Here is a 25,196-nt window from a genome sequence, read left to right as displayed (position 1 = left end):
AGGAGATTGTGTGATTTGTAACCTGAAGGCTGCCAAAGCACGCGCGCCAAGTAAATCATAAAATTGTTGTCTTAGTCCCCGCGCTAGTTAAATTCAAAACACAAAGGAAGAAGACCTTCGCCGACCGCCGGAATATTCTTCGTCCAGCTTTGGAAGCATCAATGCGCGATTAATCTCATTGTGTAAAATTCGATCGTGATAGTCACAATGGAAATCATAGTCTAATAGACCAGAATAAAGGCTTCTACCATTTTCACCACCGATTCGGTCGTAATTGGAGATACTGGAAGCACATGAACTTGTTGGATAGTGACGAGCTTTCTGATGGCTATCAGAATGGCTCCGTTTGAGCTGGATAGGCTGGGTACAGTTATTATCTTTGGCAAATGATTGGTTCCTGCTCGGACTCTTCTGCCTTTGTCCACCTGACCAATCTTGGTCAAAGCCTGATTGTTGCTTATGTCCAGATTGCATTACGTTCTCGCCGATGGGGTTTTGGAAGCGCATGTTTTGGTCATCACCCTTCTGCATGTTCTGCTGACCCATTGATTGCTTATTTTCCTGCTGAGAGCTTATGTGACCTCCATTTTTTTGATAGCTCATTTGCTGAGTATTACCGTGTTGCATGTTCTTGGGTGGAGAGCCTGATTTTTGCATGCTAAGTTGTTGGAAATTCATTTGTTGATTGTTTCCTGATTTTTGCATGCTAGGTTGTTGGAAGTTCATTTGTTGGTTGTTTCCTGATTTTTGATTGTTGTTTTGTTGGCCCATTTTTTGCATGTTGTTATGTTGGCCCATTTGCTGCATATTGCTTTGCTGGCCCATTTTCTGCATATTGTTTTGTTGGCCCATGTTCTGCATATTGTTTTGTTGGCTTGTTTGTTGCATGTTCTTTTGTTGACCCATTTGTTGCATGTTCTTTTGTTGACCCATCTGTTGCATATTGTTTTGTTGGCCGCTTGTTTGCATGTTATTTTGTTGGCCGTTTTTTTGCATATTGTTTTGTTGGCCCATCTTCTGCATGTTGTTCTGTGGAGAATTCATCTGTTGTTTGTTCCCTTGCTGAAACCCCGTGATCTTTAAGTTGCTTCCTTGCAATGGGTTACCCGACTTCATAGGATTTGCCCCGTGTATAGCACATGGGGCTCCGCGTGTACTGCTTACAGAAGCACTACAGGAAGGATGATGATGGAAAGCACTGAATTAGAGACCGATAAATCCATCATCATCATCAGCAATATCCCTTGATAGAAATTTTTGTGCAACACCTACCCAATTGCTAGAGGGAACACACTGTGCGCCCCGCCAACAAGGCCCAATTCTCTTCGAAGTCTCGACTCCCGAAGACGCTCAATTCTCATCAGATTTGCTGCATGTTCTTGGTTTGCTCGTTCTTCAGCCTTCTGTAACTGATAGCTGCCATTCCGCTCGTCCGCCGCGGGATACCAGGTCCGTGCACCTAACATGCGGTTGTTCCGAAAGAGAAAAAACTGGTTGTTTCCCTGACTTGATCTATCACAGATAGATCACTGTAGACTAGCTAGAATGGATGGAATGTTCAGTGCAATAAAGAGCAAAAACGCAAGACAGAAGGTACAAAGTTAAAGCTATTGTGGTTTGTTTGTTCTGATGTGGCAAAAATATGTGACAAAAATCTAACTTGGAAGAGGACTCTGCTCACTCGGAGATCACTCGTTTATCAAAGCTGTCCGCAGCCCATTCCACATACCTTGTACCAAGTGAAACCTGCAATGGTATGTACGTAATTCTGTTCTTTATCTCTTCCATGATCGTAGAAAATCGGGCTAAATCGGGTGAACGGTCCCGTGATACTGTGACTGGATCCAAGATCGCGTCATCCGTGGAGCAAAAGACAATGCAACATGTGTGGGGCGTCGTCATTCACCATGAAACACGCCGCTCTCTTTGAGACTCTCGATGGTCACATGTGTGAATTGTCAAAAAGCAAGTTCGTCGGAAAACTTGATAGTTTTGGTCAACGTGATCTCTATGACTGTAGCATGATAATCGCAGCTCGTTATCAGATTCATTCCGTTTAACGATGTGATACGGGTTGGTTTAGCTCACAGCTTGATGACCCCGGCAAGTTCTCGCGCAGCGCTATCACCAGCGCCATGAATTCACTACCTGAGTATACTGTATTGATATTACTTCTTCAGATGCTCAGACACTCACTGCGGCGCCGACTTCCGGCCGAGTCCTTTCGGAATTTGCTAAGATGTTCGTCATTGGACACAGTAAAGGTTGTACTTATACATGGGAAAAATGCGGGTTCACTGCTTTCTCGCTTGAAATCTCCGCTCGCTTTGCGGGGCGGCTACGTTAAGTATTTAACTTGTTTCGCAACACTCAATCAAAGTCTATCCGACCTCATCCGACTCTATCAAAGTCGGGTCAACCTAACGTGGTCTTGTAAGTCCCTCAATAGCGGCGCCCTCGGCGCCTGCCGAGCGGGCTGTTGCATCAGAGAAATATTTCTGGTGTATATTTCTGGGAGGAGACACAGCTCGAAATAGCATTTTGCTACAATACGGGCTTTGTTCATGATCCTGGAGCTAATCCGTATGTTTGAAGGCATTCACATCGGAGAGGAGCTTTTGTCCATGTGAATTATGTATGGTCCCTCTTGGCACTCACGTGAGCCAACTTTCTGAAGCAGAGGAGTTAAGAATTCAAAGTGATACGACCTGAAAATAGTTGTTAAGATAGATGACTCTGTCAAGGTCAACCTCGGGAAGCAGTTATGTAGCGGCCTGTGAGCTTCAGGCTTTCCGCGCTGGTAGAATTTGCTTGTGTCCCACTTTGGTGGCTGAAATGAATGCATCCGGTTTTGACAGACAAGTTGGTGAAAGTGATCAGCAGCTGGTTTTTGGTCAATTTGTGAGAAATTCTGTGGAATCATCACCTGGGATACATGTGTGTCCCGGCTGGTCCAATACTAATAGGCATACCAATCTCATACCTTGCAAGCTGAACTATTCGAAAAAAGTTGCGTATAGACTTTCCTGGCATACATAATTGCGAGGGCTCCTGAGGCTGTGTTGCCGGGACGAGAGCCAACGGTGGATAAAAAAACAATCAGGATATTCGATTGAAAGTCAACAAGCCAAAGCTACGTCAAGGGTGCACTGGTAAAGCTCATGGACATTGCGGAAAACAATAACGCATTACTAATTAGTCGTTGGATGGAGCAGTACGAAAACCGAATGAATCGTCTAGAAGCAACTTCTTTCAATCTGTTGATTCTGACAGCAGATTGCAATTTGTGGGAGTAAAATCCAAATCGCAGATCCGCGACACTCGCGCGAGGGGGATACTGTGTCTTGGCAGGCCCACAGCGAGGAGCATGCGATTGAGGTGAGGCGGCATCACGACGCACCTTTATTCTTTGTCCAGTCTCCACCACATCTGAGTGCTTGTCATGTGCGGTGACATACGACAAAGACAAATGTACTTTATTGAATTTTATCAACAGGGACGGAAATACAAATTCCAAGTCTTGAGCCAGTTGTCATCTATGACCGTTGACAAAGTCTGCTCAGTAACGCGATTAAGCACTCGAATTGATGAATATGAGGATTCGGTATCCATGGTGGATTAGGACCACATTGGACGATCTTCAGAGAGTGTGATCGAAGAGCTTTACACCAGTTGCTGAAATTGTAGGTCGACCTTCGACTACAGAGGTTGCCGAGTTAAAAGCAAGATATCTTTGACACTTTCGAAAATCATAATAAATTGTCTCGTTCCAAATCTCCGTCCTTCCTTCGTTTCAGACTTTCTTTATCTCAGTTCTTTATCTCCATTTGCCTTGCTTCCTTGTTACTTCTTATCAGTCGTCAGTCTGCCAGTGCTGAGTTCTTTTCCCTGGTCATTTCCTGCAATCATCCAGGCAGGCCCGTTTTTATTCAGCTGGTCCCCGTCGCCGTAAGTGTGGATTGCGTGCATTTTTATCATTATTCCTTGGCAAACACCGTAGAGCTCCACATCTCTGCGCACTAGGCCAGGAGGGCTACCGCCAGCCCCATATTCAACGTCCTTGATTGTTTTTCTTTAATCTTGACCTCTCCTTAATCGTTCTAGCGTCGCCGGTCGATTTTCTCCTTTGAGCTGTTGCTCGGTATTGACGAGAGGCCTTTGTCTGGCTGGACCTCAAGATTTTTTTGCCCTCTTCACACCTACAGCCACACCACTCACTATCGGTACTTGGCCACCTAAAACGCCATCTTAATCCTTCGACTAATCCACTGACGCTCAGAGACGTTCATCGCTCAAGCAACTTGTCATAATATCATGAAGCTTTCAACCTCGGCCATTGTTGTGTCGTCTTTGTATCATATCGCCCGTGGATCGCAGCTTTCTCCGCGTCAACAGCAAGTCTCTTTACCTCCGGCTGGAACGCAAGGAATCGGCGCTACTGTGACCGCTGCCAACAACGGGGGCACGACACCTGTACGTTGCCTATCCTGATTTCTACTTGCCAAACACCCTGCTCTCAAGCTAAATGCAAAACATTGTCTCACAGGCTAGACCGCCCGCAGGTGATATCAACCTAACCGTGCTCAACTTTGCTCTGACTCTGGAAAACCTAGAAGCGCAACTCTACCAGGAGGCGTTGGCAATTTTTCCGCCGGCAGTCATGCAGAAAGCTGGATTGAGTGCCTTTCAAGTGTGTTCCGAGTTTCGCCTAACAATTTGACTCGATCACTGACAAGGCTTTGTTTTTTTACAAGGCAACTGCCATCACTCAACAAATCCAAAGACAGCTAACTGACGAGCAAACCCATGTACAGACGCTTCAAGCTGCTATCCAGGCTGCTGGTGGGACGCCCTTCGCTGGCTGCCAATTCAACTTTCGTTCCGTCCTTACCGACCCAATCACTTTCATATCTAGCGCACGATCCATTGAAGCCGCTGGTGTGAGTGCCTACATCGGAGCGGCCTCTCTGATCACCAATGCAGGCGTTCTTGGGGCTGCTGCCACCATTCTTCCCATTGAGAGTCGACATTCTACGCTTCTAAACCTCTTCGCTGGAGGTAGCGGGACGCCTCAGGCTTTCGATATTCCATTGGCACCCCCTCAAGTACTAGCGATCGTTGGTGGTCTCCTTCAAAATTGTCAAGCGAGCGACTTGGGTCTCACTGCAAACCAGCCGCTCAGTGTGATTGACGGTGTCACTCAGGTAAAACATATATCGCTTCTTTGGTATCGCACACAAACTGAGTCTTGCGTTTAGAGTACATTATTTTCAGCGGGATCTATCCTTCAGTTTCAGACGTCCGCTCAAATTCAAAACCTTGCAGCTAACACCCTCTCATGCCAGTTACTTATTGGTGGAGCAGCAACCGCATTGGTTATGCCAGCTTCCTCATGCATATTACCTTCACAGGCTTCAGGAAGTCCCCTCAATGGGCCTGTGATGATCTTTCTCACCACTAATGCAACACCTTTGACATCAAATCTTGCAACTCAGTCACAAAATGTGGTCGCAGGACCAGCAATCATCTTTGTGGACTCAAATCAACAAGAAGTTTTTCCACAGGTTTGTTTGTTTGATCTGTCTTGTGACAACACGGTGATATACTGACTTCTTTCAATAGGTGTTCACGGTGAAATCTTTGAACATCCGAGCGCTACCGACTGCCAATATTGCGTCAGCCGCTCTGCAAACAGCAAATGGACGAAATGCCACAGGTCCAACACCGGGCAAGGCCACAAAAAGGAGTTTTTTAACACAGCCACCTCCAGAATTTTCCACTGGAATGAATAATCTTGGTATGAATCCCGCCTTCATGGACTTAAGCTGGGGTGCTGTTCCCAAAAGTGTGATCCAGACGCCAACTCAAGTCCAAGAAAAAGAGGTGATTCGTCTTAGTATCATTGTTTGCTAGAGACATAATCGAATCTCATTTTTTTTTGGCAACATTTCATCTAGGTCACGCCGGAGAGTTCTACTGCAAGAAGTATTGGAGACGAAATCTTTTCTATATTTAACCGACAGAAAACTCTTACCCGAAGAGAGCTCTTTTGAAACACGCATTCGCTGGTTCTTCCTCATAAACCTCAACGTCTCGACCATTCTATGATGAAATTAACTCCATCACCACACATCCTGTGTCGGTTTCGTTTTCACCTATAAACTTTATCACTTTGAGAGTCATTACGTTCCTTGAACGAGTAGGATCTCATTATTTTAATATTAGGGAAGGACACCATGATTGATCTATGCAATCAAATGTGACACTGGTACACTGGAAAGTATCATCTCCTTGCCCTTCTCTAATACCCCGTCACCCTCCTCTTTTCAACCGAGGCATCTTCAGTTCCAAGGACATAAGGAACTTTTTCTAGGACATTTTAGCTTGATGCCTCAACGCTATCCCATTGTGATGTATGGTCTTTGTGCTGTATAGGCTGTGTTCTATAGACAACTTGTACTTAGATTGATGCATTGGATTTTACGTGTACGAAGGGTTTTTTTATGGTCAACATCTTACTTTTTATTGTAAAAACAAAATAATGTCGCTAAAAACATCGAAATAATAACTCTTCCTCAAGCTGTCGCGTGCGAGAAATGCGAGTGAGAGTTGTTAGTCTCACAGAAGGCAGCTCTTGTAGATAAGAGTAATCACAACATGAGTGGATGTGATTCCTTCTGAAGTACAACTAGAAGGAGACACCCACTCTACTTATTCCAACGATCTTGACGTTTCACAGCGCCAAGCTCAAGAGACGGAGGCTCGCTTAAGTTGTCCACGGTCGTCATGTTTGATGATTTCGTGTGGTATAGAAGTTATTGCAGATGAAGTTGAGGAAGGAGGACCTCTCAGTCTCTAGTGGCACTGGCAGAGTTGTCATCAAGAAGAAAGAAAGGAGGTCACTCGAATTTCACCTCTCGTGATAGGTTGTTTTCATGCTTGTACAGTGTTGTTTAGTTTCAATAGCTTTATAGCGCGTTGTCGGGATCTTATCTGTCGATTCCAACCTCGCGTGTTGTATAGAAACTATCTCGAATCGCTGCTTCAACTTGCTTTTCATTCACTCACAATATATTCATACCTTGATTGAACCTACCATTCAAAATGCCAGCTGCTAAGAAGGGTACTACCATCAAAGTCAGTCAAGGATTTCTCTCGGTTTCAAAATCATACACCATCATCGGTTCTGAACGAGTCTACATCCTTTCATCTCACTATAGGTCAAAGTTAAAGGTCGCCCACCTCGAGCCGCGCTCAAGCCATTGAACGCAGCGGATGAAGAGGTCAGTTCTGGTGGTCAGTTTGTATCTCACCTACCTAAAATCTATTTATCAGTTCCGTAAGCTGAACCATACGGTTTCCTTTAATTCGTTAGATGATCTCATCTTACAAAAACCTCATCAAGTCACGAAAGAAAATCATGTCTCCAACAAAGCTGGAAAACGCGTTCAGTGTGGAAACTCATCAGAAGTGGAAACAAGTATGATCAGATTCATGTACAATCTTCGGCATGTTTTCATGTTATCGACTGATTCTTTTATTATCAACAACAGCTGCCGGAAAAGCTCGAGCGAAAAAGCCTAGACACCAGTCCTCCTTAACTCCTCTATCTGATGAAGCAATGTCAAGCGAGCACCTAAAACCAATGAATATCGGAGGTGGTAGTCAATGCGACGGAAATCATCATCCCCGGCCAGCAACAGCAGAACTTAGTCAAAAGGTCTCCAGGTTACTCTCACAAGAGCCTGCTTCCGGGCCTGTTGGGTTAACGTACCAACCCTACAATCTGAAATTAGACTTGGCTCCTCCCGAACATCAGATTGTGGCCGTGAAAGATAAGGAAATTGCGATACTCGAAGAAAAGTTGAAAAGATTACAGAAGGATGTCACGCAGGTAAGGAGGAAAATCGTCGTTTCGTACCTATCCTGCCAGCATTGACCGGCTTTCAACTCCACTCCTATGTCCTATCTGTTCTTCGAGCTAAGTTGCAATTTGATTTCCCTTCGATGGTTACTTCCAGCTTCGTGACGCGAATGAGGCGAAAGATAAATTGTTTGATGAATATCGACAAGTTCGAGAGACTGAAGCGGAAGTTCAGCTGAAACGTTACAAAGCGCAAGTGGATGTCACTCTTGCAGGTGAGTTTTGATGCTATTGCTGATTTTATAAGCCGTACTAATCTACTTGTTGCTACGGTAGCCAAGGCTAAGATCACTGCACTACAGGAAGCTGAGTTGACCAAGAGTCATCGGGCGGTCAGTGATCTGCATCTCAAATTGACTTCTATCTCAAATGGAGAGGCAGACCGGATAAGGGAGCGATTGGAAGACGAAAAGCAAGACCTTTTGCGCACGAATGAGGAGCTGCGTTCCAATTACGATACGCAGCGGAGGAGGCGTAAAGATGTTGAAAGAGAACTCAAGCATGCCCGATCGGCTGCTCGAGAGGAGGTTCAGGATCGTTTGAAAGAATTAGAGACAGAACGTAAGTCAAGTAGACAAGAAGGCGGACTGCCTTGTTTTCAAACCCGTGCTAAAGGCTAATGGTCGTTTTCTTCTCATCATTAGAGGAGACCCTACGAAAGGAGTTGGCAGCGGAAACGGAGAATTCCAAGAATCTCATTGCCCAATTAAATCAAGTGCGTAGTGTGAATGGTCAAAGTGGACGAGTGGGCGGCCCCACAACCGGCCATGCATCCACAAATGTCTCGACTTCACGCGCAACATCGTCAAATGGTGACCTTGTCGACGAGCTCAAAGCTAGATTGGCTATCATCGGGGATTTCACTGGGTTTACAATATTAGGCGGGGGAAAGGACGCCAAAGGGAAGATGTACGATTGCATTGTCACAGATCTCAAAGGTCGTGGATACGGTACGCTCAGTTCTCCCAGCTGACTCGATGATCTGTAGCTAACCTTGTTTTCTTCTTGGATCTTGATGCCACTTACCTGTATCATAAGCTATATCATTCAAACTACAGTTTCATACGGATGGCACCTGCTCTTTTGATCCTTTCCTTGACGAGAAACGGGATGCTAAGACAATGGCAATCTTACCAGATAGTTTCAAGCATTATATAAGATTTGACGAGGATGCCGGAGCCTTTTTTTATAGGACACTCTTTGAAGCTTTCAATTCGTCATCTACATCATAAGCAATCTCTTGTTTCTTCTTTTTATACTTTTTTTCGGTAGGTGTTCATGTAACACGGGGGAGGGGAGTGAACTTGAATTTTAAGGGAATGAGGTAGTAAACTTTTTTTATTGTTAGTCACTTTGTGGCATCATCCAAGTATTGCTGTCTGTCTAAACAAGTGTTAATATCATTGTAATTGTTACAAAAAAAGATGTTTGACGGCTTTGGTACTACTTGCTGAATCAGTTTTGTCATCGACTTTCTTCCCCACTGGTGTGCCCAAGGGACTCGCCAGGATGTTCAACAGAGTTATGTTTTCTTCAAGTGCGTACATCAGTCTTGCGGCCTTGTCATATGTAGATCGGCTTTACCAAATCATTTTTTCAAAGCAACTCTGTGATACTCTCAGACTCTTCCTACCTATCCCACTGTTCTCGACCGGTGTCTTCTAAACTACATATCATAGTAGTTTGTTTTGCTACAACCGCAGGGTCTTTCTTTGGAAGCGCCTGCAAGTCACAACGAGAATGTTGAAAAACATGACCTGAAAGTTTGTATTTGGAGCTTCGTAAGCTGGGTCGGGTCAGTCAGGTCTTCGATACTTTCTGTGATGGCATTGGTCAAATATGAGATACAGTGAATCCAGAAAAGCTTGTCACAAATTCTCCGCCAATTTGCTGTAGTTTTTCGGGCAACTTTGGTCAAGCTTTTTGTAAGCCACTCGGAAATTGGAATACATACAGCAAGACCTTCTCTGAAATAAGTTCGGAGCGGAGGAAACCAAAAACTTAAAAGCGGACTTGTCAGCTTTGCTGTGAAAACGACATCGGATGGACTTTGATGATGATCTGACTGAACTTTTCACTTTGAGTGAGACAAAGCTGTGAAATTGTACCATGAAGATGGACATTTATGGTAAATGCTGTTCAAAACTTCATCATCATCTTCTGCACTGGTCGTCCCTTCTTGTTAGTCCTTGAACAGCACAACTTATTTCGTAAAATGTTATAAAGCGTTCATCAGTCGGATTTTCTGGTTTCCTTAGTTTACCTTTTTTATAACCATCACATCCTCATATCTTTTATCGAAGTATTAAATTTATCTCAACTCAACTTGTTTTATTTGACAGATCTTTGCTTTTATCTCTTCTCTGTTGAAGATTCTTGAAACAAACTATGTCGACCGATGATATACTCGATGTTGGACAGTGTAGCACTCCGGACGTTGTTCGTCGTAAGTTACGATTTTCATATAGATATCGAGAAATAAACCGGGGTCTTATTGATACTGATGGGGGCGATTGTGTATCATATTGTTCGATATTACCGTGATGCGTTCTAATCGAATGATGTCAGGTGTCCAAGATGAACTTTTGAATAAGCCTCGGATACTTCGATCTAACTCAGACCAACCTTCCTCTGTCCACGAGGGGCGATCTGAATCGGTTGAAAGAGAAAGAAAAGATGAATTTTTGATGATCAGTGATTTGGCTCGTCGAGCCGCTACAGAAGATTCTCGTTTATTGCAAACCGCCTTTGTTAGAGCTGTCGAGACTTTCAGAGCCACTATGGCGGCTGATGGCGAGAGAGAAGTAAAACGCGCGTCGAGTGCTCCAACCAACCCTTATAGTCTGGGATATGTGGATGCCAAAAAGCTTTCTGAAGAAGTGACTGAAAATTCTAAGAGGCTTCATAAACGTATCATTGTCTGTTGTGATGGTACGCAAATTCACCTTGTCTGGTCTCACTTTATGGATATCCAAGCTCACAACTGATCTTTTCACTGATCCGTTTTTGTCTTTCTAATAGGTACGTGGCAAAACGGACTAAACGCGAATGATCCTCGTCAAGCTACAAACGTCCTCAGATTAGGTAAGGAGAACCCTTCGTTGCTCATTTCTGCGCCAACAAATACCTCCGCGATCATTTATTCTTAAGTTGAGTCTTTGACTACTTGACATGAATTGTATTTCCTTCCAGCTCGATCAATATTTCCTGAAGACCGTAGAACCTTCCCTCCGATTCCTCAAGTTGTACATTACCAAACTGGACTAGGTACGTTGAAATGGATTTTGCTCATCACGTGCCACTAGATTATTATTCTTCTCCTCATAAATAATCAGATTCTGATTTGATGCTCTACTCTTGTTTTTTTTCTGTTATCGCCATCTACCATTCTTCTAATCATTGGCTGAGGTCGTTTAGGCACGACTGGTGATCCTGCAGTAAGTCTTGGAATTTTATTTCCATGATTTCCGCAATAGTTGATCATTCCTCTGTTTAGTTGAATGTGGCAGAGGGTGCGACTGGATTAGGGATTTCTGCCAAGATCAGAGAAGCGTATGCATTCATCGCTCAGAATTATATACCAGGAGACGAGCTTTTGTGAGCACGTTTTCAACTCAAGTTTTGTGTGCCTACTCCTTTACTCATCTCTCTTTCATTTTTATCATTTTATCATTCTTGTCTTTTCTCAACACCGGTATGACCAGACTATTTGGGTTTTCCCGTGGTGCTTTCACAGCACGCACGATTGTTTCTTTGATCTCAGATATTGGAATTCTTACCAATCAAGGTATGGAAGATTTTTACAAGATCTTTGCTGCCTATCAAGCTCGCGCAAATCCGGAATGTCAAAAGGGTATAGGAGAACTCGAGCGCTTCTTAGATGATTATCGAGAAGGTGGGGCAAAAAGTGCGAGAAAAATGCCACCTGGCACTCTCAAGTGTGTAGGTGTTTGGGATACGGTGGGAGCTTTAGGGATACGTAAGCAGTTTACTTCTTTGATCATCATGTATGAGGGGTATTCATGATTGTTTTTCTGAATCACAGCTAAATTATTCAAAAAGACCGAATCTCCTAAACTGCTTGGATTTCAAGACACCAACTTGTCTCCTCACGTCCAATACGCTTTTCACGCAATTGGTTAGTAAAATTGATTAGCGTAATAGATTCAACTTCGATCCTTGTCATAATCTAATCGTTTGCCGTGACATTGTTCGCACTCACACAGCACTTAATGAGACCCGTGAAGATTTTGTTCCTACTAAATGGATTCAAACTGATGATGGACGGACTTATCTCGGAAAACACAACAAAAAGAAACAAATTTTGAAGCAAGTCTGGTTCGCAGGTGCTCACAGTGATGTGGGAGGAGGAAATCCTGTGCGCGATCTTGCGGACGTCTCTCTTGTTTGGATGGTTGTACGTATCTTTATGGTTTACGATATCGAGTCATTGAATTTGCGAGCTGCTACCTGGCTATACCGAGTCGCTTACAATTTGTGGTTCCTTCTACAGGCTAACTTGCTTCATCACGAGCTGTTAGCAATTGATAGTGATTATCTTGCAACACTTCTACACCCGCAGTTTGATTGGGGTGAACAAAGCCCAATAGAGTAAGTGACTTTCAAGATTCTGTCCCTGGTTCGATTCTTCCAAAAGGTTTTCATGAAGCTAAACCCGACTGACACTGCTTCCAGTCCACGTACGGGAATCATGATACTGAGTCGCGACACAGTACGGGAACCACCCAAAACGTGGAACCCTGCCACACAAGAGACTATACACGCCTCTGTCGAAAATCAACACGAAATACCACCAGATCTACAAGATATTTTTGAAAATGTCCATCGACGAAGCACATTAGTTGAAACTCTTTTACCATTTGAGATTGAAATGAAAGAAAGATGGAATTCTTTAACGACTCGACTCGAACGTCGCATAGATAAGGGTAAAGAAGTTGGTATCAATGTGATTGGAGAAGTCAGAAGAACTGTCTTAGATATCTTGGGAGAATTCTTTCATTTTAATCGTGATAGGTTATGGGTAAATTCTTATCTTAAGGATAGTGAAGATTTAGCTCAACACGCACTTGAATCTTCTGATCCTAATAACCCCATTAGATAAATTTGGCGTTGGACTTTAGATACATCTGATATTTTCTATTTTTTTTTTAGAAAAAATACACTGATATGAAGTCCAGTCAAACGGGAGACGCATTTTTTCGTTTTCTCGATTTTTTTTGGACTATAATTTTGATTGAGATCTCAGCGATGACTGTTTCCATGTAATAATAGGTTGTATACCTTCAATGTATTTCTATGCTCAGAATGGAATATGGACATTTCCTTCCGATCCTCAATGATATTTATCAAAAGTGTGCCCAGTCGAAGTTGAACATGTAACAAGTATTCTTCGAGGTCGTGAACCAAGCAAAGATTTATGAAGGTTTCTTTTTGGTGAGATATTTGCTTTAACAAGACATAAAGTCCACAAGCTCATAAGAACCAAAGCCTTTGACTGACGTTAAAGGATTGGCTGTAAAATGACTGCGAAGGAACCTTGAGTCTTTGGTTTTCATAGTAGGATCTCATGTCGTAGTTTCGAAAAGATCAGTTGATGGCGCTTTGCGGTTCTTGATCAAGTGTCAGTGAAGATTGAAAGATGATGTTGGCTATGTATGTATAAGCATATTCAAATGTCATATCGAATCCAGAGATGCTTAAAGTGAATTGAAGGTGCTGGTACCGGGTATGAATTGATTACCGAGAGTTGATTATGAATGATCAAGTTTGAGTTGAGGATCGATTCGGTAACTTGAGATTACCGTGAAACCGAATTGATCGATCGAAGTTGGTCAACAGCTTTTCAAGAGAAATTAATCCAATCTGAATCCAAAGAAATGAGTAATCGATGGCAAAGTACTTATTCAACTTCAATAAGAGATCAACCAATTCATACTCAACTTACTCAATCTCCTCATTACCAACCATCTCAACCATCTCAACCACCACCATCACATACCTTCATTCATCAATCACCTCAATCACCTCTCATTCTTCATCATTCAAACTCAAATCAAATCAATCTTGATCACTCTGATATCCCAGTTCATCCTGACCTTCTTCGTCGTCGTTCAAAATCTCCTAATCATGGAGAACTTTCCGAATCTCGCCATTCCATTGACTCTCGATCGGCTCTCCCAGACTCTGTTCAGTCTATCAACTCACCTGGTACCAAACGTGGCTCATGCTCACAGGATGATCGTTCACGAAAGCAACAAAAGACTACCTCTGAGACTTTTCCACAAACGAGCTCCGCAAACCAGGTCCCGCCTGAACCAATACCCGCCCTCCAAACTGCTACATCCAGCCTTGCCAAGTCTGATACCCCGCTAAAGCCAAAGTCCACCAGAGGATCTAGGGCGTGTACAGTATGTAGACGACTGAAAATGCGTTGCGTGGACGCGGAAAATGGCCCTCCCTGTAAACGTTGTCGACTAGGCAATCATCAGTGTATCTTTGAAGAAAGTCAGAGAGGCAAGAAAGGTACCAAAAGAACGGATCTCTTGGCTAAAAACCTACAGACTGTGGTGAGTAATTATCAGCCCAGGTCTTGGTCCTTTCCACAGGGAAGATTCTTCATCATAAACTAATCCGAACTTCTTCATGTTTTTGATAATGCTAGGAGCAAAAATTGGACGCGGTGATGTCGAAAATCCAGACTCAAGCTGCTAATTCTTTTGCTAGTCCACCAAGCGGAACCACTGGGATACCATTTGATGTCTCGCAAACTCATCAGATATGTCCAAACACCACGAATCGAGTGGTCGGTTCAGGCAATGATCATCAATTCCCTTCTACATCCCAACTTCATTCGGATCGAGAAACCAGCCTACGCAATGACATAACCAATCACCAGCTCTTCACGCAAGGAATTCCCCATCTGGGAGTCTCCCTTGGTAAACCATCTGCAACGAGGACTCGAGGCTCAACTGACGGCTCCTCTGGTCCCGTCTCATCGTCTTCCACCCCGCTGGCACCAAACTCGGCTGGACTCAACCAATTCTCTTCCGATGGTCGACAACCTCATCCGCGCATGTCGAATGGCCATCCCACAACACTTACCAATGAGAACCTGGATTCAACCCGTTTCGCTGCTCTTCCAGACTTTAGTCGGCCCTCGAGCCCAAGGCTACACTCTTTACCGGATAACACTTTGAATCCCCTGGGCCTCTTGGCGGAGTAAGGCGACTGTCATTGTCTCTTTCTTGAGAAACACTCGGGTATAAGTTACTGATCAACCGCGTACTTCTATTCATGACTTGCAGAGCATCCCTGCGTAATAGACACGATCGGCATAGATCTGATCGTAGTTCGAGCGGGTCTCACAGACGTACATCGTCGGTGCGGTCTATGCCACCTGATCAACGCACTCTATCAGCCCTCGACGAGCACGACGGGTCACGACATCATATTGCCGAAGAGTCAGAACCAATGGGACAACATGATGACAATTCGTCTCAATGTTCTTCGACTTCGAGTCTACAGGAGCCGACATCTGCTGTGGTTGATGAGTCTAATACAAATCATCATCATAGTAACAAGACTCATAAGCGCAAGGTCGGAGTCGCAAACCAATCATATTTTCAACCTGCTCCAAGACATACCTTGCCACTCCGACGAATCGTCATTGAACAACGTACTCCCCCTGCTTTACTGACAGACAAGATATTGACTAATGAGGAAGCTATTGAATTATTTCAGATCTTTTTTGACAAATGCAACCCACAGTATGTCTTCAATAAATCTCTTGCAGATTTCACGACGCTATCTCTTAGTCAATTCCTCATCTTAGGGCGAACTTTCTAATCTTCCCTCTATAATTGTTATAGCTGCTGTATCCTCGAGCGTGACTTTCACACATCCACAATAGTCGGATCTCGCTCACCGTTCTTGTTCACCGTCATCTGTGCTGTGGCATCTCGATACTATGAAAAACGTCAAAAGCTATATCTGGATTGTCTCCAGGCTGCAAAGCGCATTGCTTTTGATGTGATGGTCAAAGGCTATAAGTCTGTGGAAGTCGTTCAAGCATTCTTATTATTGACCCTTTGGAACCAACCCGCAGAAAGGTTTGAAGAGGACCGTACATGTGAGTTTTTGGCACAATACCCCGACGCTCAAAACTATTAACGCCTTTGATCACGCACAGGGGCCTTTTCTGGCATCGCCATCCGCATGGCAGTGGATCTGAATCTCCACAGGAAAAGCACCGCGCAATTGCCATTTGCAGATTCTCAATTGCAAAAACCTATTCCAGACGATTCATCGATACAACAAGAACACTACGAGAAGGAGATTCTAAACCGGGAAAGGACCTGGCTTTATTGCTTTATTCTTGATCGTTCGTTATCAGCCCAGATGGGAAAACCATACACAATTCGAGAAGATTTTATCATTAGGTCTTCAAAAAGTTGGCATAAACATCGTGCCTCAGTACCAGACGACTCTGGGATCACAGCTATGGTGGATCTACATCGCATACACGTACGTAGCTTAGAATGTTCATATCAAATTATCGATAATTGAACATTCAAATGTTTCCAGTCAAGATCATTGGATTTGCTATATTCTCATACTGGCACACCCTCAGGCTTGAACGCCAATCTGGATTACTCTTTATTGATGAAGACATTTTCTCAGTAAGTCGCTCCTTGAGTCTTGATAGTGTCTAGTCAATCAAACGGCTCAAGTTCGATCATACCCATCCCGATAGGTCGCTAGATCAATGGATGACCGAGGTGATACAAAATTGTCCTCGTTAGATTTCATTCTCGACTGAAAGTACCTCTGTCTGTTTATTAGTGCACCATTCGTACCCTTGACAATGAGCTTGATCGCCCGGGTGGATACAGACATAGTATGAAGGAGTTTTATTATAATTACTATAGGTGATGTCGATTCAAAGTCAGCTAGTTGTTTTATCGTCGCAAGCTAACTGTGCCTTCTTGATACTGCTCGTTACAGATTATTCACCATGAGCTTTATGCTACAACATACATTGGAAAACCCTGACAAACAAATCGAGCTTCCGCAGTGCGTTTGACGACGCCTTTGTTCGATATATATATCATGTGATATAGACTCACAGTTCGTCTAATTGATTATACAGTGTCTACCTCACATGTTACGACGCTGCAACACGAGTGATCACCATTGCACGGGATCATTTGGGACCTTTAGGCGCTTTGCGATACGCGCCCGACAGCCAATTTGTATACATCGCTTATGCTGCAGTGTTCTTACTGAAGGTACGAGGGCTTGTGAGGCTTAATCCAGGCACTCGACTGCTGATACCATATCTCTGGATGATTACAGCTTATACGGCCACAATTCAGCTCTACGTGTGACCCGTTGGCAGTCACCAGCTTAGTCCATGATTGTACAGTACTATTAGAAGAGGTTTCGGTGGACGAGAAGCACACGCCAGCCCTCTATGCGGCCTTTTTGAAAGTGTTGTTGAATAGCAAGACAGGATCTTCACCATCTCCCAAAGACACAGATCAATCACAACCATCCACGTCCACGCCTCTTGATCCGGGTGGATATAAGGACCCCAGTACTAATTCACCTTTGAGAAAGACAGTTGATAGGGGCTTAGATTGTGCTGTGCAATCTGACCAGCCCACGGTCGCCACACAGCGCGGAGGTATATCACTCAATACTGTTCCGGACAGAGTTGATCATATACCAGGTGTCCCATTTCCGCCTGGAAACCAATTGGACTCTACTTTTGGATCGTCATCTGAGCTTCCATCTAGTGTTAATTGTCCAATACTGCCATTTGACCTACAACCATTTGAGGGTTTCGTTGCGGAGAACGATCAACCACAAATGAACGATTGTTTTGTTGATTCGTTATTGGAAGATGGTGGATTTTGGGATTCGATGTTAATGCGTTAGTGAAATGCTTCTTTTCTTTAACCTTGAAGAAATTCCTTCATAAGAAAGCTTGGAAAATTGATTTATATGCATGAACATCTTGTGATTTATTCTTTTATTTAGCTGGATATTCTGGACCATTAGATGCACTTTCAGGTGGAGTTGGATTAGTTTCACAATTTAATTCACATGATCAAATCGGATTTGGATTTACACCTACTGGATCTGGTAGAGTTACACCTAATCATCTTTTGAATCATATACAACATCATGGAAATGGAAATGGAAATGGAAATGGGAATGGACCTGGGAATGAACATGTTTAAAAAGAACACCATGGTGATACAGTAATTCTATTATCAAATTGTTATGTGTATTAATTTTTTTTTTGGTTTGAAGCATTTATAATGTATTTATTTTGTTACAATAAAACATCAAATGAGATCAAGTATGAAAAAACGTTGATGTATGATGATGTTTTATGATACAAGATATCATGTCATCAAGCAATTACAGCTGATTCAAGAACTATCGGTAATTTTTCAATCTCATGTGTTGTGTTGGGTTTTAATCCAAATCTGGCAAAAACTCAAAAAACTCAATTTTCACCAATTGTACCGTGAGATAAAACCATCTCGATTGACATTTCCCTGACCCGACTACTCACTTGGCTCTCACACGCTTGTTGCAGTTTGAAAAAAAAAATTGGTATGTATTGAAACCATTCATACTCATACACCTCTCGTCCTCTCGCCCTCTCGCCCTCTTTCTGTCATCGTCTAACCCCGTATCTCTCTTTTTTGAATCCGAAATCCTTTCAATCCTCATTCTCACAATTTACGGTACTCAAAGCAACTATGTACGCGTACATAGTTTTACGGCACCGACATCAAGCTGCTCGTTGTACGGATGGTCTTACAAGGAAAGACGTTTCCCGAGATCGTACGGTCCACCGGAATCGACCTCTCGCTTACCACGGTCCGTCCTTGGTTCGAGCTTTATCGCACCACGCGAGCTGTGGTGTCCAATCCTTTGGATCACATGCAAACTGGGGCGCCTTCAATTTTAGGAGAAGCCGAGAAACAATTCATATTGCAAGCCCTTGAACTGGATCCCACTCTGTATCTTGATGAACTCCAAGTCAAGATTCAAGAAACCTTGGGAAGAACAGTCTCGATGGGAACTCTGTGCACAGAACTTCGAAGTCGCCTGTGTTGGACTCGAAAAAAACCCCGGACAGTCCATCCGAACCAGTCTGCAACAGCGCGTGGTGCTTACATTGAGGAGATCTCTGGCATTGATCCGCGATGCCTCGTGTTCGTTGGTAAGTTGAGGTTTTCCTTTTTCTTGTTCCGTATGATTTACCACACCTGGATTGACATGTTACACTACGCAGATGAGACTGCCATCTCGAAACGGCGATTGTATCGCACTCACGCGCGGGCACCTTGTGGACAACGTACACCACGCCTCCAGCGGCCAACACAGGCCTTCCGATGGTCAGCGTTGCCTGCCATATCCATGGATGGCCTCGTAGCTGTGTCTGTCCAAGCAGGCGGCTACTCCAGGATTGATTTTGAGTCTTATCTCGAAAACGATCTGGTAAGTGCTTATATTTATCTGTTGGTTATATTTCTTTCCGCTCTGTGCTAATCGTTGGCTTTCTTCTGTTTCAGCTCCCGGCCATGAATCCTTTCCCGGCGCGAGACAGTGTTTTGGTGTTAGATAACGCTCCCATCCATCATGGCGGGAGAATAGAGGATCTTTGTGCTGCGCGAGGAGTGCGATTGGTTTATCTACCCGCCTATAGTCCAGATTTCAACCCGATCGAAAAAGGGTTTTCGGTCCTGAAATCCAGACTTAGGCGTTCTCAAGCTTTGCAACAGGCTATGAATGGGGATGATGAGAGGGCAAGCATTTTCATTGCTTGTATGGAGTTGTTTACAGAAGACACATGCCAAGGTTTCTACCGAGGGAGTGGATATTTATAAGGTAATGTAATTTTACGACTTATACATTCAAGTGTTAGGTACAGTGTTGTGATTCATATTTAGGTTGACATGGTTTCTCTTTACATCTTACAACTTGATTCAAAGTAGCCGGACAAGTCTTTAGTTACAAATCAAGGGATCATATTTACCTTTAAAATATTTCACTTTTATGTCTTTCACTTTTATGTCTTGATTTTTTTCAACTGATTCACTTGGTGGTATAAGCACTAATGTGAAAGATTCAAAGTAACCGTACAAGTTGTAGTTATCATAGCTTTCCACCACTTATAAATTCACAAAGGAGATTATGAAATAAAAGGCAAAGAAAATATTTTTCACATCGGGTTAAAATCCTCGATCAAGTGATGGATTCAATGAATCCATCATTTCTTTGGATCCATTTGAGCAAAGTGGACCCGTTATGTGAGACGTCTGCTTAATGTGGGGTTTGACCTCGCTGAACAATGAAGGAAATACTTGTGGAAAAAAATTTAGGCAATGAGATCATGACTCGAGTACCTTGAAAGCTGGCTGAGCTTTCAGTGTTTGAATTTCTTTGGATAAAGTTGGACTTCTAATTTGAGTCCAAGTTGAGTAAGAATCAAGGGCATGTACCCACTAGGATGCTTGATTCGAAAGAATCAGAGCATCCCTTTTAGATCAAGACAATCATTTGATAACTCTCACATATCTGAGGGTCAGAGGTTCTAAGTTGTGTGATGTTCGCTCTCTAAGATCATCAAAGATACGAGACAACTATCACCTTAGTGGCAAGTCAAAACTATGAGTTGGTTATTTCGCATCAAACAATTCGGCAGTGCAACAATGAAAGCAATTCGGGAACAATCGTCAAGACAAATGTATCATTTGGATATATCGCAACATAAAACAAATTGGGAGCTCAACAATAAAGTTTGTAGGGGGAAATCGGGAGCGCAACAGAACATCAGGAAGTTTTAGGGGGTGGCAAGTCAGATCAATCAAAAAGGCTTAATACCTGAGTAAGTAGTCAGGGTAAAGATTTGTATTGTAAGGTTTTGATCTCAAACTTTAGGGAGTATAAAAGAGGATGGAACAATAAAAAACATTGCAGGGTTTAATCAAAATTTGTGTGGGGTTAATATTCTGATGGACAACTGAGAAACATGTGAAAGCGATATCTCTCGGTGTACACATAAAGGAGGGGTGAATGAGATCAAACATCAAGCGCTTCTTGTTCATATTTGAGCTCATCGTCTTCATCTTGGATGGAATCGATTTCTTCCTTGAGATTGTTGACTCGTTCCAAAGCTTCAGAGAGGAGATAAGAGGCGAGACTGGGGTGCATGCCTCGCGTAGTTAGAGAGGATTCCGTAAATTGCACGCTGGGAATGAGGTCGGTCCAAGACTTCACGCCGGCACGCTTAAGGATGGTTCGGGTCATCTCGTCGTCTTTGGGAACATTGCAATGATGCAAAAAGCTTTCTAAAGCCTTGGCGTGAGCTCTGACCGGGTCTTCTGAGTCGGCCGGAGCAAGGTCCAAAGTTTCACCTGGAAACAACAAGGTTGAACAGGAGGGCAAAAATTCAGTGTGGTGTTAGTAGTGAGCCAGGACAACGTGGATGTCGAAAGTGGGGACATGTACCTGGTTCGATCTTGACATCTTGAGTCAAAGATACACCGTCGGAACCGGCATTGTTCTTCTCATCTTGGGAAGAGCGTATCTCATCACGCCAGGAGGAATCGGAGGACAGTTCAATTGGCATGCCCTTGCTGTCACCAAACCGGGCCGGCGAGTCTACAAAAAGGAGTTACATGTGAAGAAAAATCAATGAGACACACAAAGATAGGTTGTTGTGAGCAATCGCTCCTCAAAACATGAGCATGTAATGAAGAAACTTACGGGGTTCCACTTTAATGATGGGAGACGGGGGATCAGAAGACAACACAATTGTAACGCTTCGGCCTACAATTGTGAAACATGGAAATTCAGTGATGATCAAGCCATGATCAAGACTGGCGAAGCGGGATGTGGTAAGTAGAGTACTTACTGGGTTCTATGCGAGACTCTTTCTTCACAACTGCAGAGGGTAAGCCTACGAAGATAAGTTGTAATTAGTTTTGAAGGGCAGAGATATATCCAAAGAAATCGAACTTACCGGGTTCGATCTTGATTTTTTTCTGATCATCTTCCGAGATAGAGAAGCTCGCAGCTCTCTTTGACCCACTAGGTTGGGGTTTTTGAAACAATAGCTTAGCTGGTGATTTGAAGAATGACTCATGAGAACCGCCGGATTTGTGAAAGGTCGGAGACAGGTCCAGTTTCAAATCGGCGCTGCGCAACTTGACTCAATCTTCTACCTGCATTGCCTTGTGAAATACTCGCAACTTCTTCATGATGGCGAGGTACTCATATGTTCGAGGGGGGATCTCGCGGGTGGCCATGCCCGATTGCTGAAATCAAAAGAGGTGAAAGGTGAAATCGTGAGATGAAAATCAAAAAGAGAAAATAGTCTTCGACCAATGGAGGTAGAAAGAGATTGAAGAATCTGGATGGGAGGGAGGGAGAAAGTACGAAAGAGAGAAAGATAACAAATGAAGGAGGGAAAAACCCACCACTGCTTTTGCCCACACCCAAGCCCCGTTCCAAGTGAGGCGGTACAGAATCTTGGGATCCCAAGGGCAAACCAAGATAACGCCATCACCGGAGTTGCCTTTCTGAGCATGTTCATGGAACAGCTGTGCAGTAAGTTCATGGAGGGCAATCCGCTTTTGGGCATCCTGTCATAAACAGAGTTAGATGAGGATATCAGAAGTCTTACAAAGAAAATAATCAACATAGCCAAATAAATACACGCACCTCTAACTCTTTGGTAAGTACTTGAACCTGCCCTTCCGCTGCCGTTGGGCCGCTGGCTGATGCAATCAGCTCTTTTGCAGCGCAAGCCTAAGAGCACAGACCATTTTCAGATAAAGTATTCAAGAGAAAATAAAATTGTACAAAATTTACCCACCTGCGCAACTTTCTTCGCTTTTTCCTTCTCACTTTCACTAAAGATTGTCATCACACCTTTGTGTTTAGTTGCTTTGGAAAGTAATTCAACAAATGCTTGCCAAGTTTGATAATCGACAAGAAACACTTTTGAGCGTCCAACCTGGCCCATCCATCTCAAGCGTGGAGCCAGATCGCTGTTGAGAATCATGTGGCGCATGCCAGGTTGATACACCTCGCAGATGTCAGCGCACATACCTCTGAAGTCATTTAAAGACTTGCCAAAGAGGCACTTCACGAGTTCAATGATGTTGCCATCATTGAACATCTTGGAATCGATCACATTGGAAGTCACCGCAGAAGGAGCAGCAGCCTTGCAAGCTCGGCTAGCAACCTTGAGCGAAGTTCCCTGGTCGGCTTCGACTTCCTTCTCCGCATGAATCTTGAATTTGACTTGAACTGTCATCTCGTTTCGTTTATCAAATTGCATGCGAGGTGCAGTTCCAATGCGGTGGAGCGGGTCTTGATGACTACACGTGGCTGGGCCGTCGTCGCCGGTTTTAGTGGATGGCAACTCAAAAACTGAAAAAATAAAAATAATCCAAACAAAAAAATTAAGTTCTACAAAAGGAATAGTGAAAAATATGACTTGACTTACGTGCATTCATATGCCCTTCAACAGCGGGAACATCTGAGGGTTTGGTGGTGGTGGTATGAGATTGGAGGCTAGACATGTTGTTATTTGGTTGTTGGTTTTGGTCAAGCTGATGATCAAGATTGGATACAAAAAAAGAGCCAAATAAAATTCAAAAAAGGTATCAGAAAAAGATAACCGAACTCAAAACAAACGCACTGTTAACAAGACAGTGGTGTAAGTGTTGCAAAAAAACTAAAGCTGGTGACACGAGTTGAAAACCTGTAATGTCGTGAAGGACCGATTGGTCAGAAGGAAATTCAGAAGAAGCTGGCGAAAGAAAAGAAAAAATCAAGGTATGTTTTTCAATCTTACTGACTGATTGCGCTGAGTTTGCTGAGAAGGACATACATCAATAGAGGCAAACATCACGGGTATTTATAACATTTGAGCGTGAGCGTGACCCAAACCAAACCAATCCCTGATTTCCAAAACCGATCCCCGTTTTCCGTCTAGATATCATATGAGGTCATACCTGGCCGTCATTTGATGCATTAGGGGTTAAAGTTGAGCCAGACCCAAACTGAATAACATGATTGAATAAATCATTTCCAAAAAGAAAACACGCAATCAACTTCTAGCTCGAATTCATCAAATTACGACGGACGACGGACACATACCATAGAAGCATGAATGAGTGATGAGTGTTGTTAGTTTATTTCTTGGCAAGATTGAAATCTTTTGCTTCAGTGAATGTTCGATTGGCCGTATTACACTTGGAATAAATTGTTTCAAAAAACAAATCACACAATCAACTTCTTATTCGAAATCATTGAATTGCGACAGACACATACCATTGAAGCATTAATGAATGATGAGTGTCGTATTTCATTCTTGGCAGGATTGAAATCTTTTGCTTCAGAGAATGTCGAATGGCCAAATTGCACTTTGTTCGATAGATTCTTTCGTTAGACTCTTCTTTAGATGCATCTTTCGTTAAATGCGCACTGTTCATTGACACACAATGATTGAGAATGTTGTTCAAGGTCAGGATCCGTTTTCCAATATTGATAGAAGCTCAACTGAATGACGAGTTTGAAAGCAAGGAAAATAAGAATTTACGTATACGTACCAGGATGCAATAACCTGAATGTGAGAGTCTCAAAGTGGCCGGTCGAGAGTCGAGGCTGCTTGAGGAGAATGAGGACCGGAGGTCCTACTGGTGTTGGAAATGAGGCCGCGCCAACACGTTCAGGCCATCTACATAAACGTCCTTGAATGACATTCTGTCAGCTATGATGGATAAAGTTCATCGGATGCAAATCAAGGTTTGGCCTGGGAACTTGGTCAAAAACTGAGTTCTGGATAGGCCCTCGCCCCGTCCCCGAATGATTCGGGGATCCCCGAAGTTACCCCTAGGGGACGGGGGGCGATCCCCGTCCCCTATTTAGGGGACGGGGATCGGGGAATGCCGTGGATTCCCCGAATGGATCATGAAGAATCGTAGTCAGATGAGTATTTGAAGTTCAAATGACTCCTAAAGGATCATGAACTCGGCACGTGGTGGTGAATTTGAATCAGATCGATCAAAGCTTAGAAGATCTCAAAGCACAACTATCAAAACTAGAACTGATCAGTTCACTTCAATCTCATTTCCAAAACAAAAGAATCACTTCAATCTCATTTCCAAAACAAAAGAATCACTTCAATCTCATTTCCACATCAAAAGAATCACAT

The 25,196-nt window shown here is 43.4% G+C and overlaps 6 protein-coding genes across 6 annotated transcripts; 4 read left to right on the top strand and 2 right to left on the bottom strand.

The window, feature by feature from the left end:
• Positions 1–93: 93 nt before the first annotated feature.
• On the bottom strand, positions 94–1,023 carry MELLADRAFT_67586 (uncharacterized protein; the record flags this gene model as incomplete). The annotated part of the gene is made up of 1 exon (XM_007415913.1): positions 94–1,023. The coding sequence occupies one exon, from the start codon at positions 1,021–1,023 to the stop codon at positions 94–96; it is 930 nt and encodes a 309-aa protein (XP_007415975.1).
• A 3,553-nt stretch (positions 1,024–4,576) lies between these two features.
• On the top strand, positions 4,577–5,141 carry MELLADRAFT_27905 (uncharacterized protein; the record flags this gene model as incomplete). The annotated part of the gene is made up of 2 exons (XM_007415970.1): positions 4,577–4,690; positions 4,788–5,141. Coding segments are annotated over 2 exons (468 nt in total), but the record flags the coding sequence as incomplete, so codon positions are not given.
• Positions 5,142–7,104: 1,963 nt separating this feature from the next.
• Positions 7,105–9,156, top strand: MELLADRAFT_67584 (uncharacterized protein; the record flags this gene model as incomplete). Its single annotated transcript, XM_007415971.1, has 8 exons — positions 7,105–7,137; positions 7,221–7,283; positions 7,336–7,480; positions 7,554–7,894; positions 8,022–8,139; positions 8,201–8,485; positions 8,569–8,874; positions 8,963–9,156. The coding sequence occupies 8 exons, from the start codon at positions 7,105–7,107 to the stop codon at positions 9,154–9,156; spliced, it is 1,485 nt and encodes a 494-aa protein (XP_007416033.1).
• A 1,156-nt stretch (positions 9,157–10,312) lies between these two features.
• Positions 10,313–13,046, top strand: MELLADRAFT_93032 (uncharacterized protein; the record flags this gene model as incomplete). The annotated part of the gene is made up of 10 exons (XM_007415972.1): positions 10,313–10,370; positions 10,493–10,855; positions 10,946–11,008; positions 11,117–11,191; positions 11,333–11,361; positions 11,421–11,521; positions 11,629–11,903; positions 11,970–12,062; positions 12,151–12,535; positions 12,647–13,046. The coding sequence occupies 10 exons, from the start codon at positions 10,313–10,315 to the stop codon at positions 13,044–13,046; spliced, it is 1,842 nt and encodes a 613-aa protein (XP_007416034.1).
• Positions 13,047–13,746: 700 nt separating this feature from the next.
• On the top strand, positions 13,747–18,316 carry MELLADRAFT_117977 (uncharacterized protein; the record flags this gene model as incomplete). Its single annotated transcript, XM_007415973.1, has 9 exons — positions 13,747–14,511; positions 14,607–14,751; positions 15,855–16,073; positions 16,134–16,468; positions 16,529–16,623; positions 16,949–17,017; positions 17,094–17,232; positions 17,300–17,879; positions 17,987–18,316. The coding sequence occupies 9 exons, from the start codon at positions 13,822–13,824 to the stop codon at positions 18,187–18,189; spliced, it is 2,475 nt and encodes an 824-aa protein (XP_007416035.1).
• Positions 18,317–20,620: 2,304 nt separating this feature from the next.
• Positions 20,621–23,559, bottom strand: MELLADRAFT_117976 (uncharacterized protein; the record flags this gene model as incomplete). The annotated part of the gene is made up of 6 exons (XM_007415912.1): positions 20,621–21,384; positions 21,479–21,631; positions 21,737–21,799; positions 21,885–21,929; positions 21,993–22,091; positions 23,484–23,559. The coding sequence occupies 6 exons, from the start codon at positions 23,557–23,559 to the stop codon at positions 21,050–21,052; spliced, it is 771 nt and encodes a 256-aa protein (XP_007415974.1).
• Between the last annotated feature and the right edge of the window lie 1,637 nt (positions 23,560–25,196).

The sequence above is a fragment of the Melampsora larici-populina genome (assembly GCF_000204055.1).
Source record: "Melampsora larici-populina 98AG31 unplaced genomic scaffold MELLAscaffold_55, whole genome shotgun sequence".
Taxonomy (NCBI): Eukaryota; Fungi; Basidiomycota; class Pucciniomycetes; order Pucciniales; family Melampsoraceae; genus Melampsora; species Melampsora laricis-populina.
Note: the sequence above shows the minus strand (reverse complement) of the source record. Positions and strands in the feature narration are given on the sequence as shown.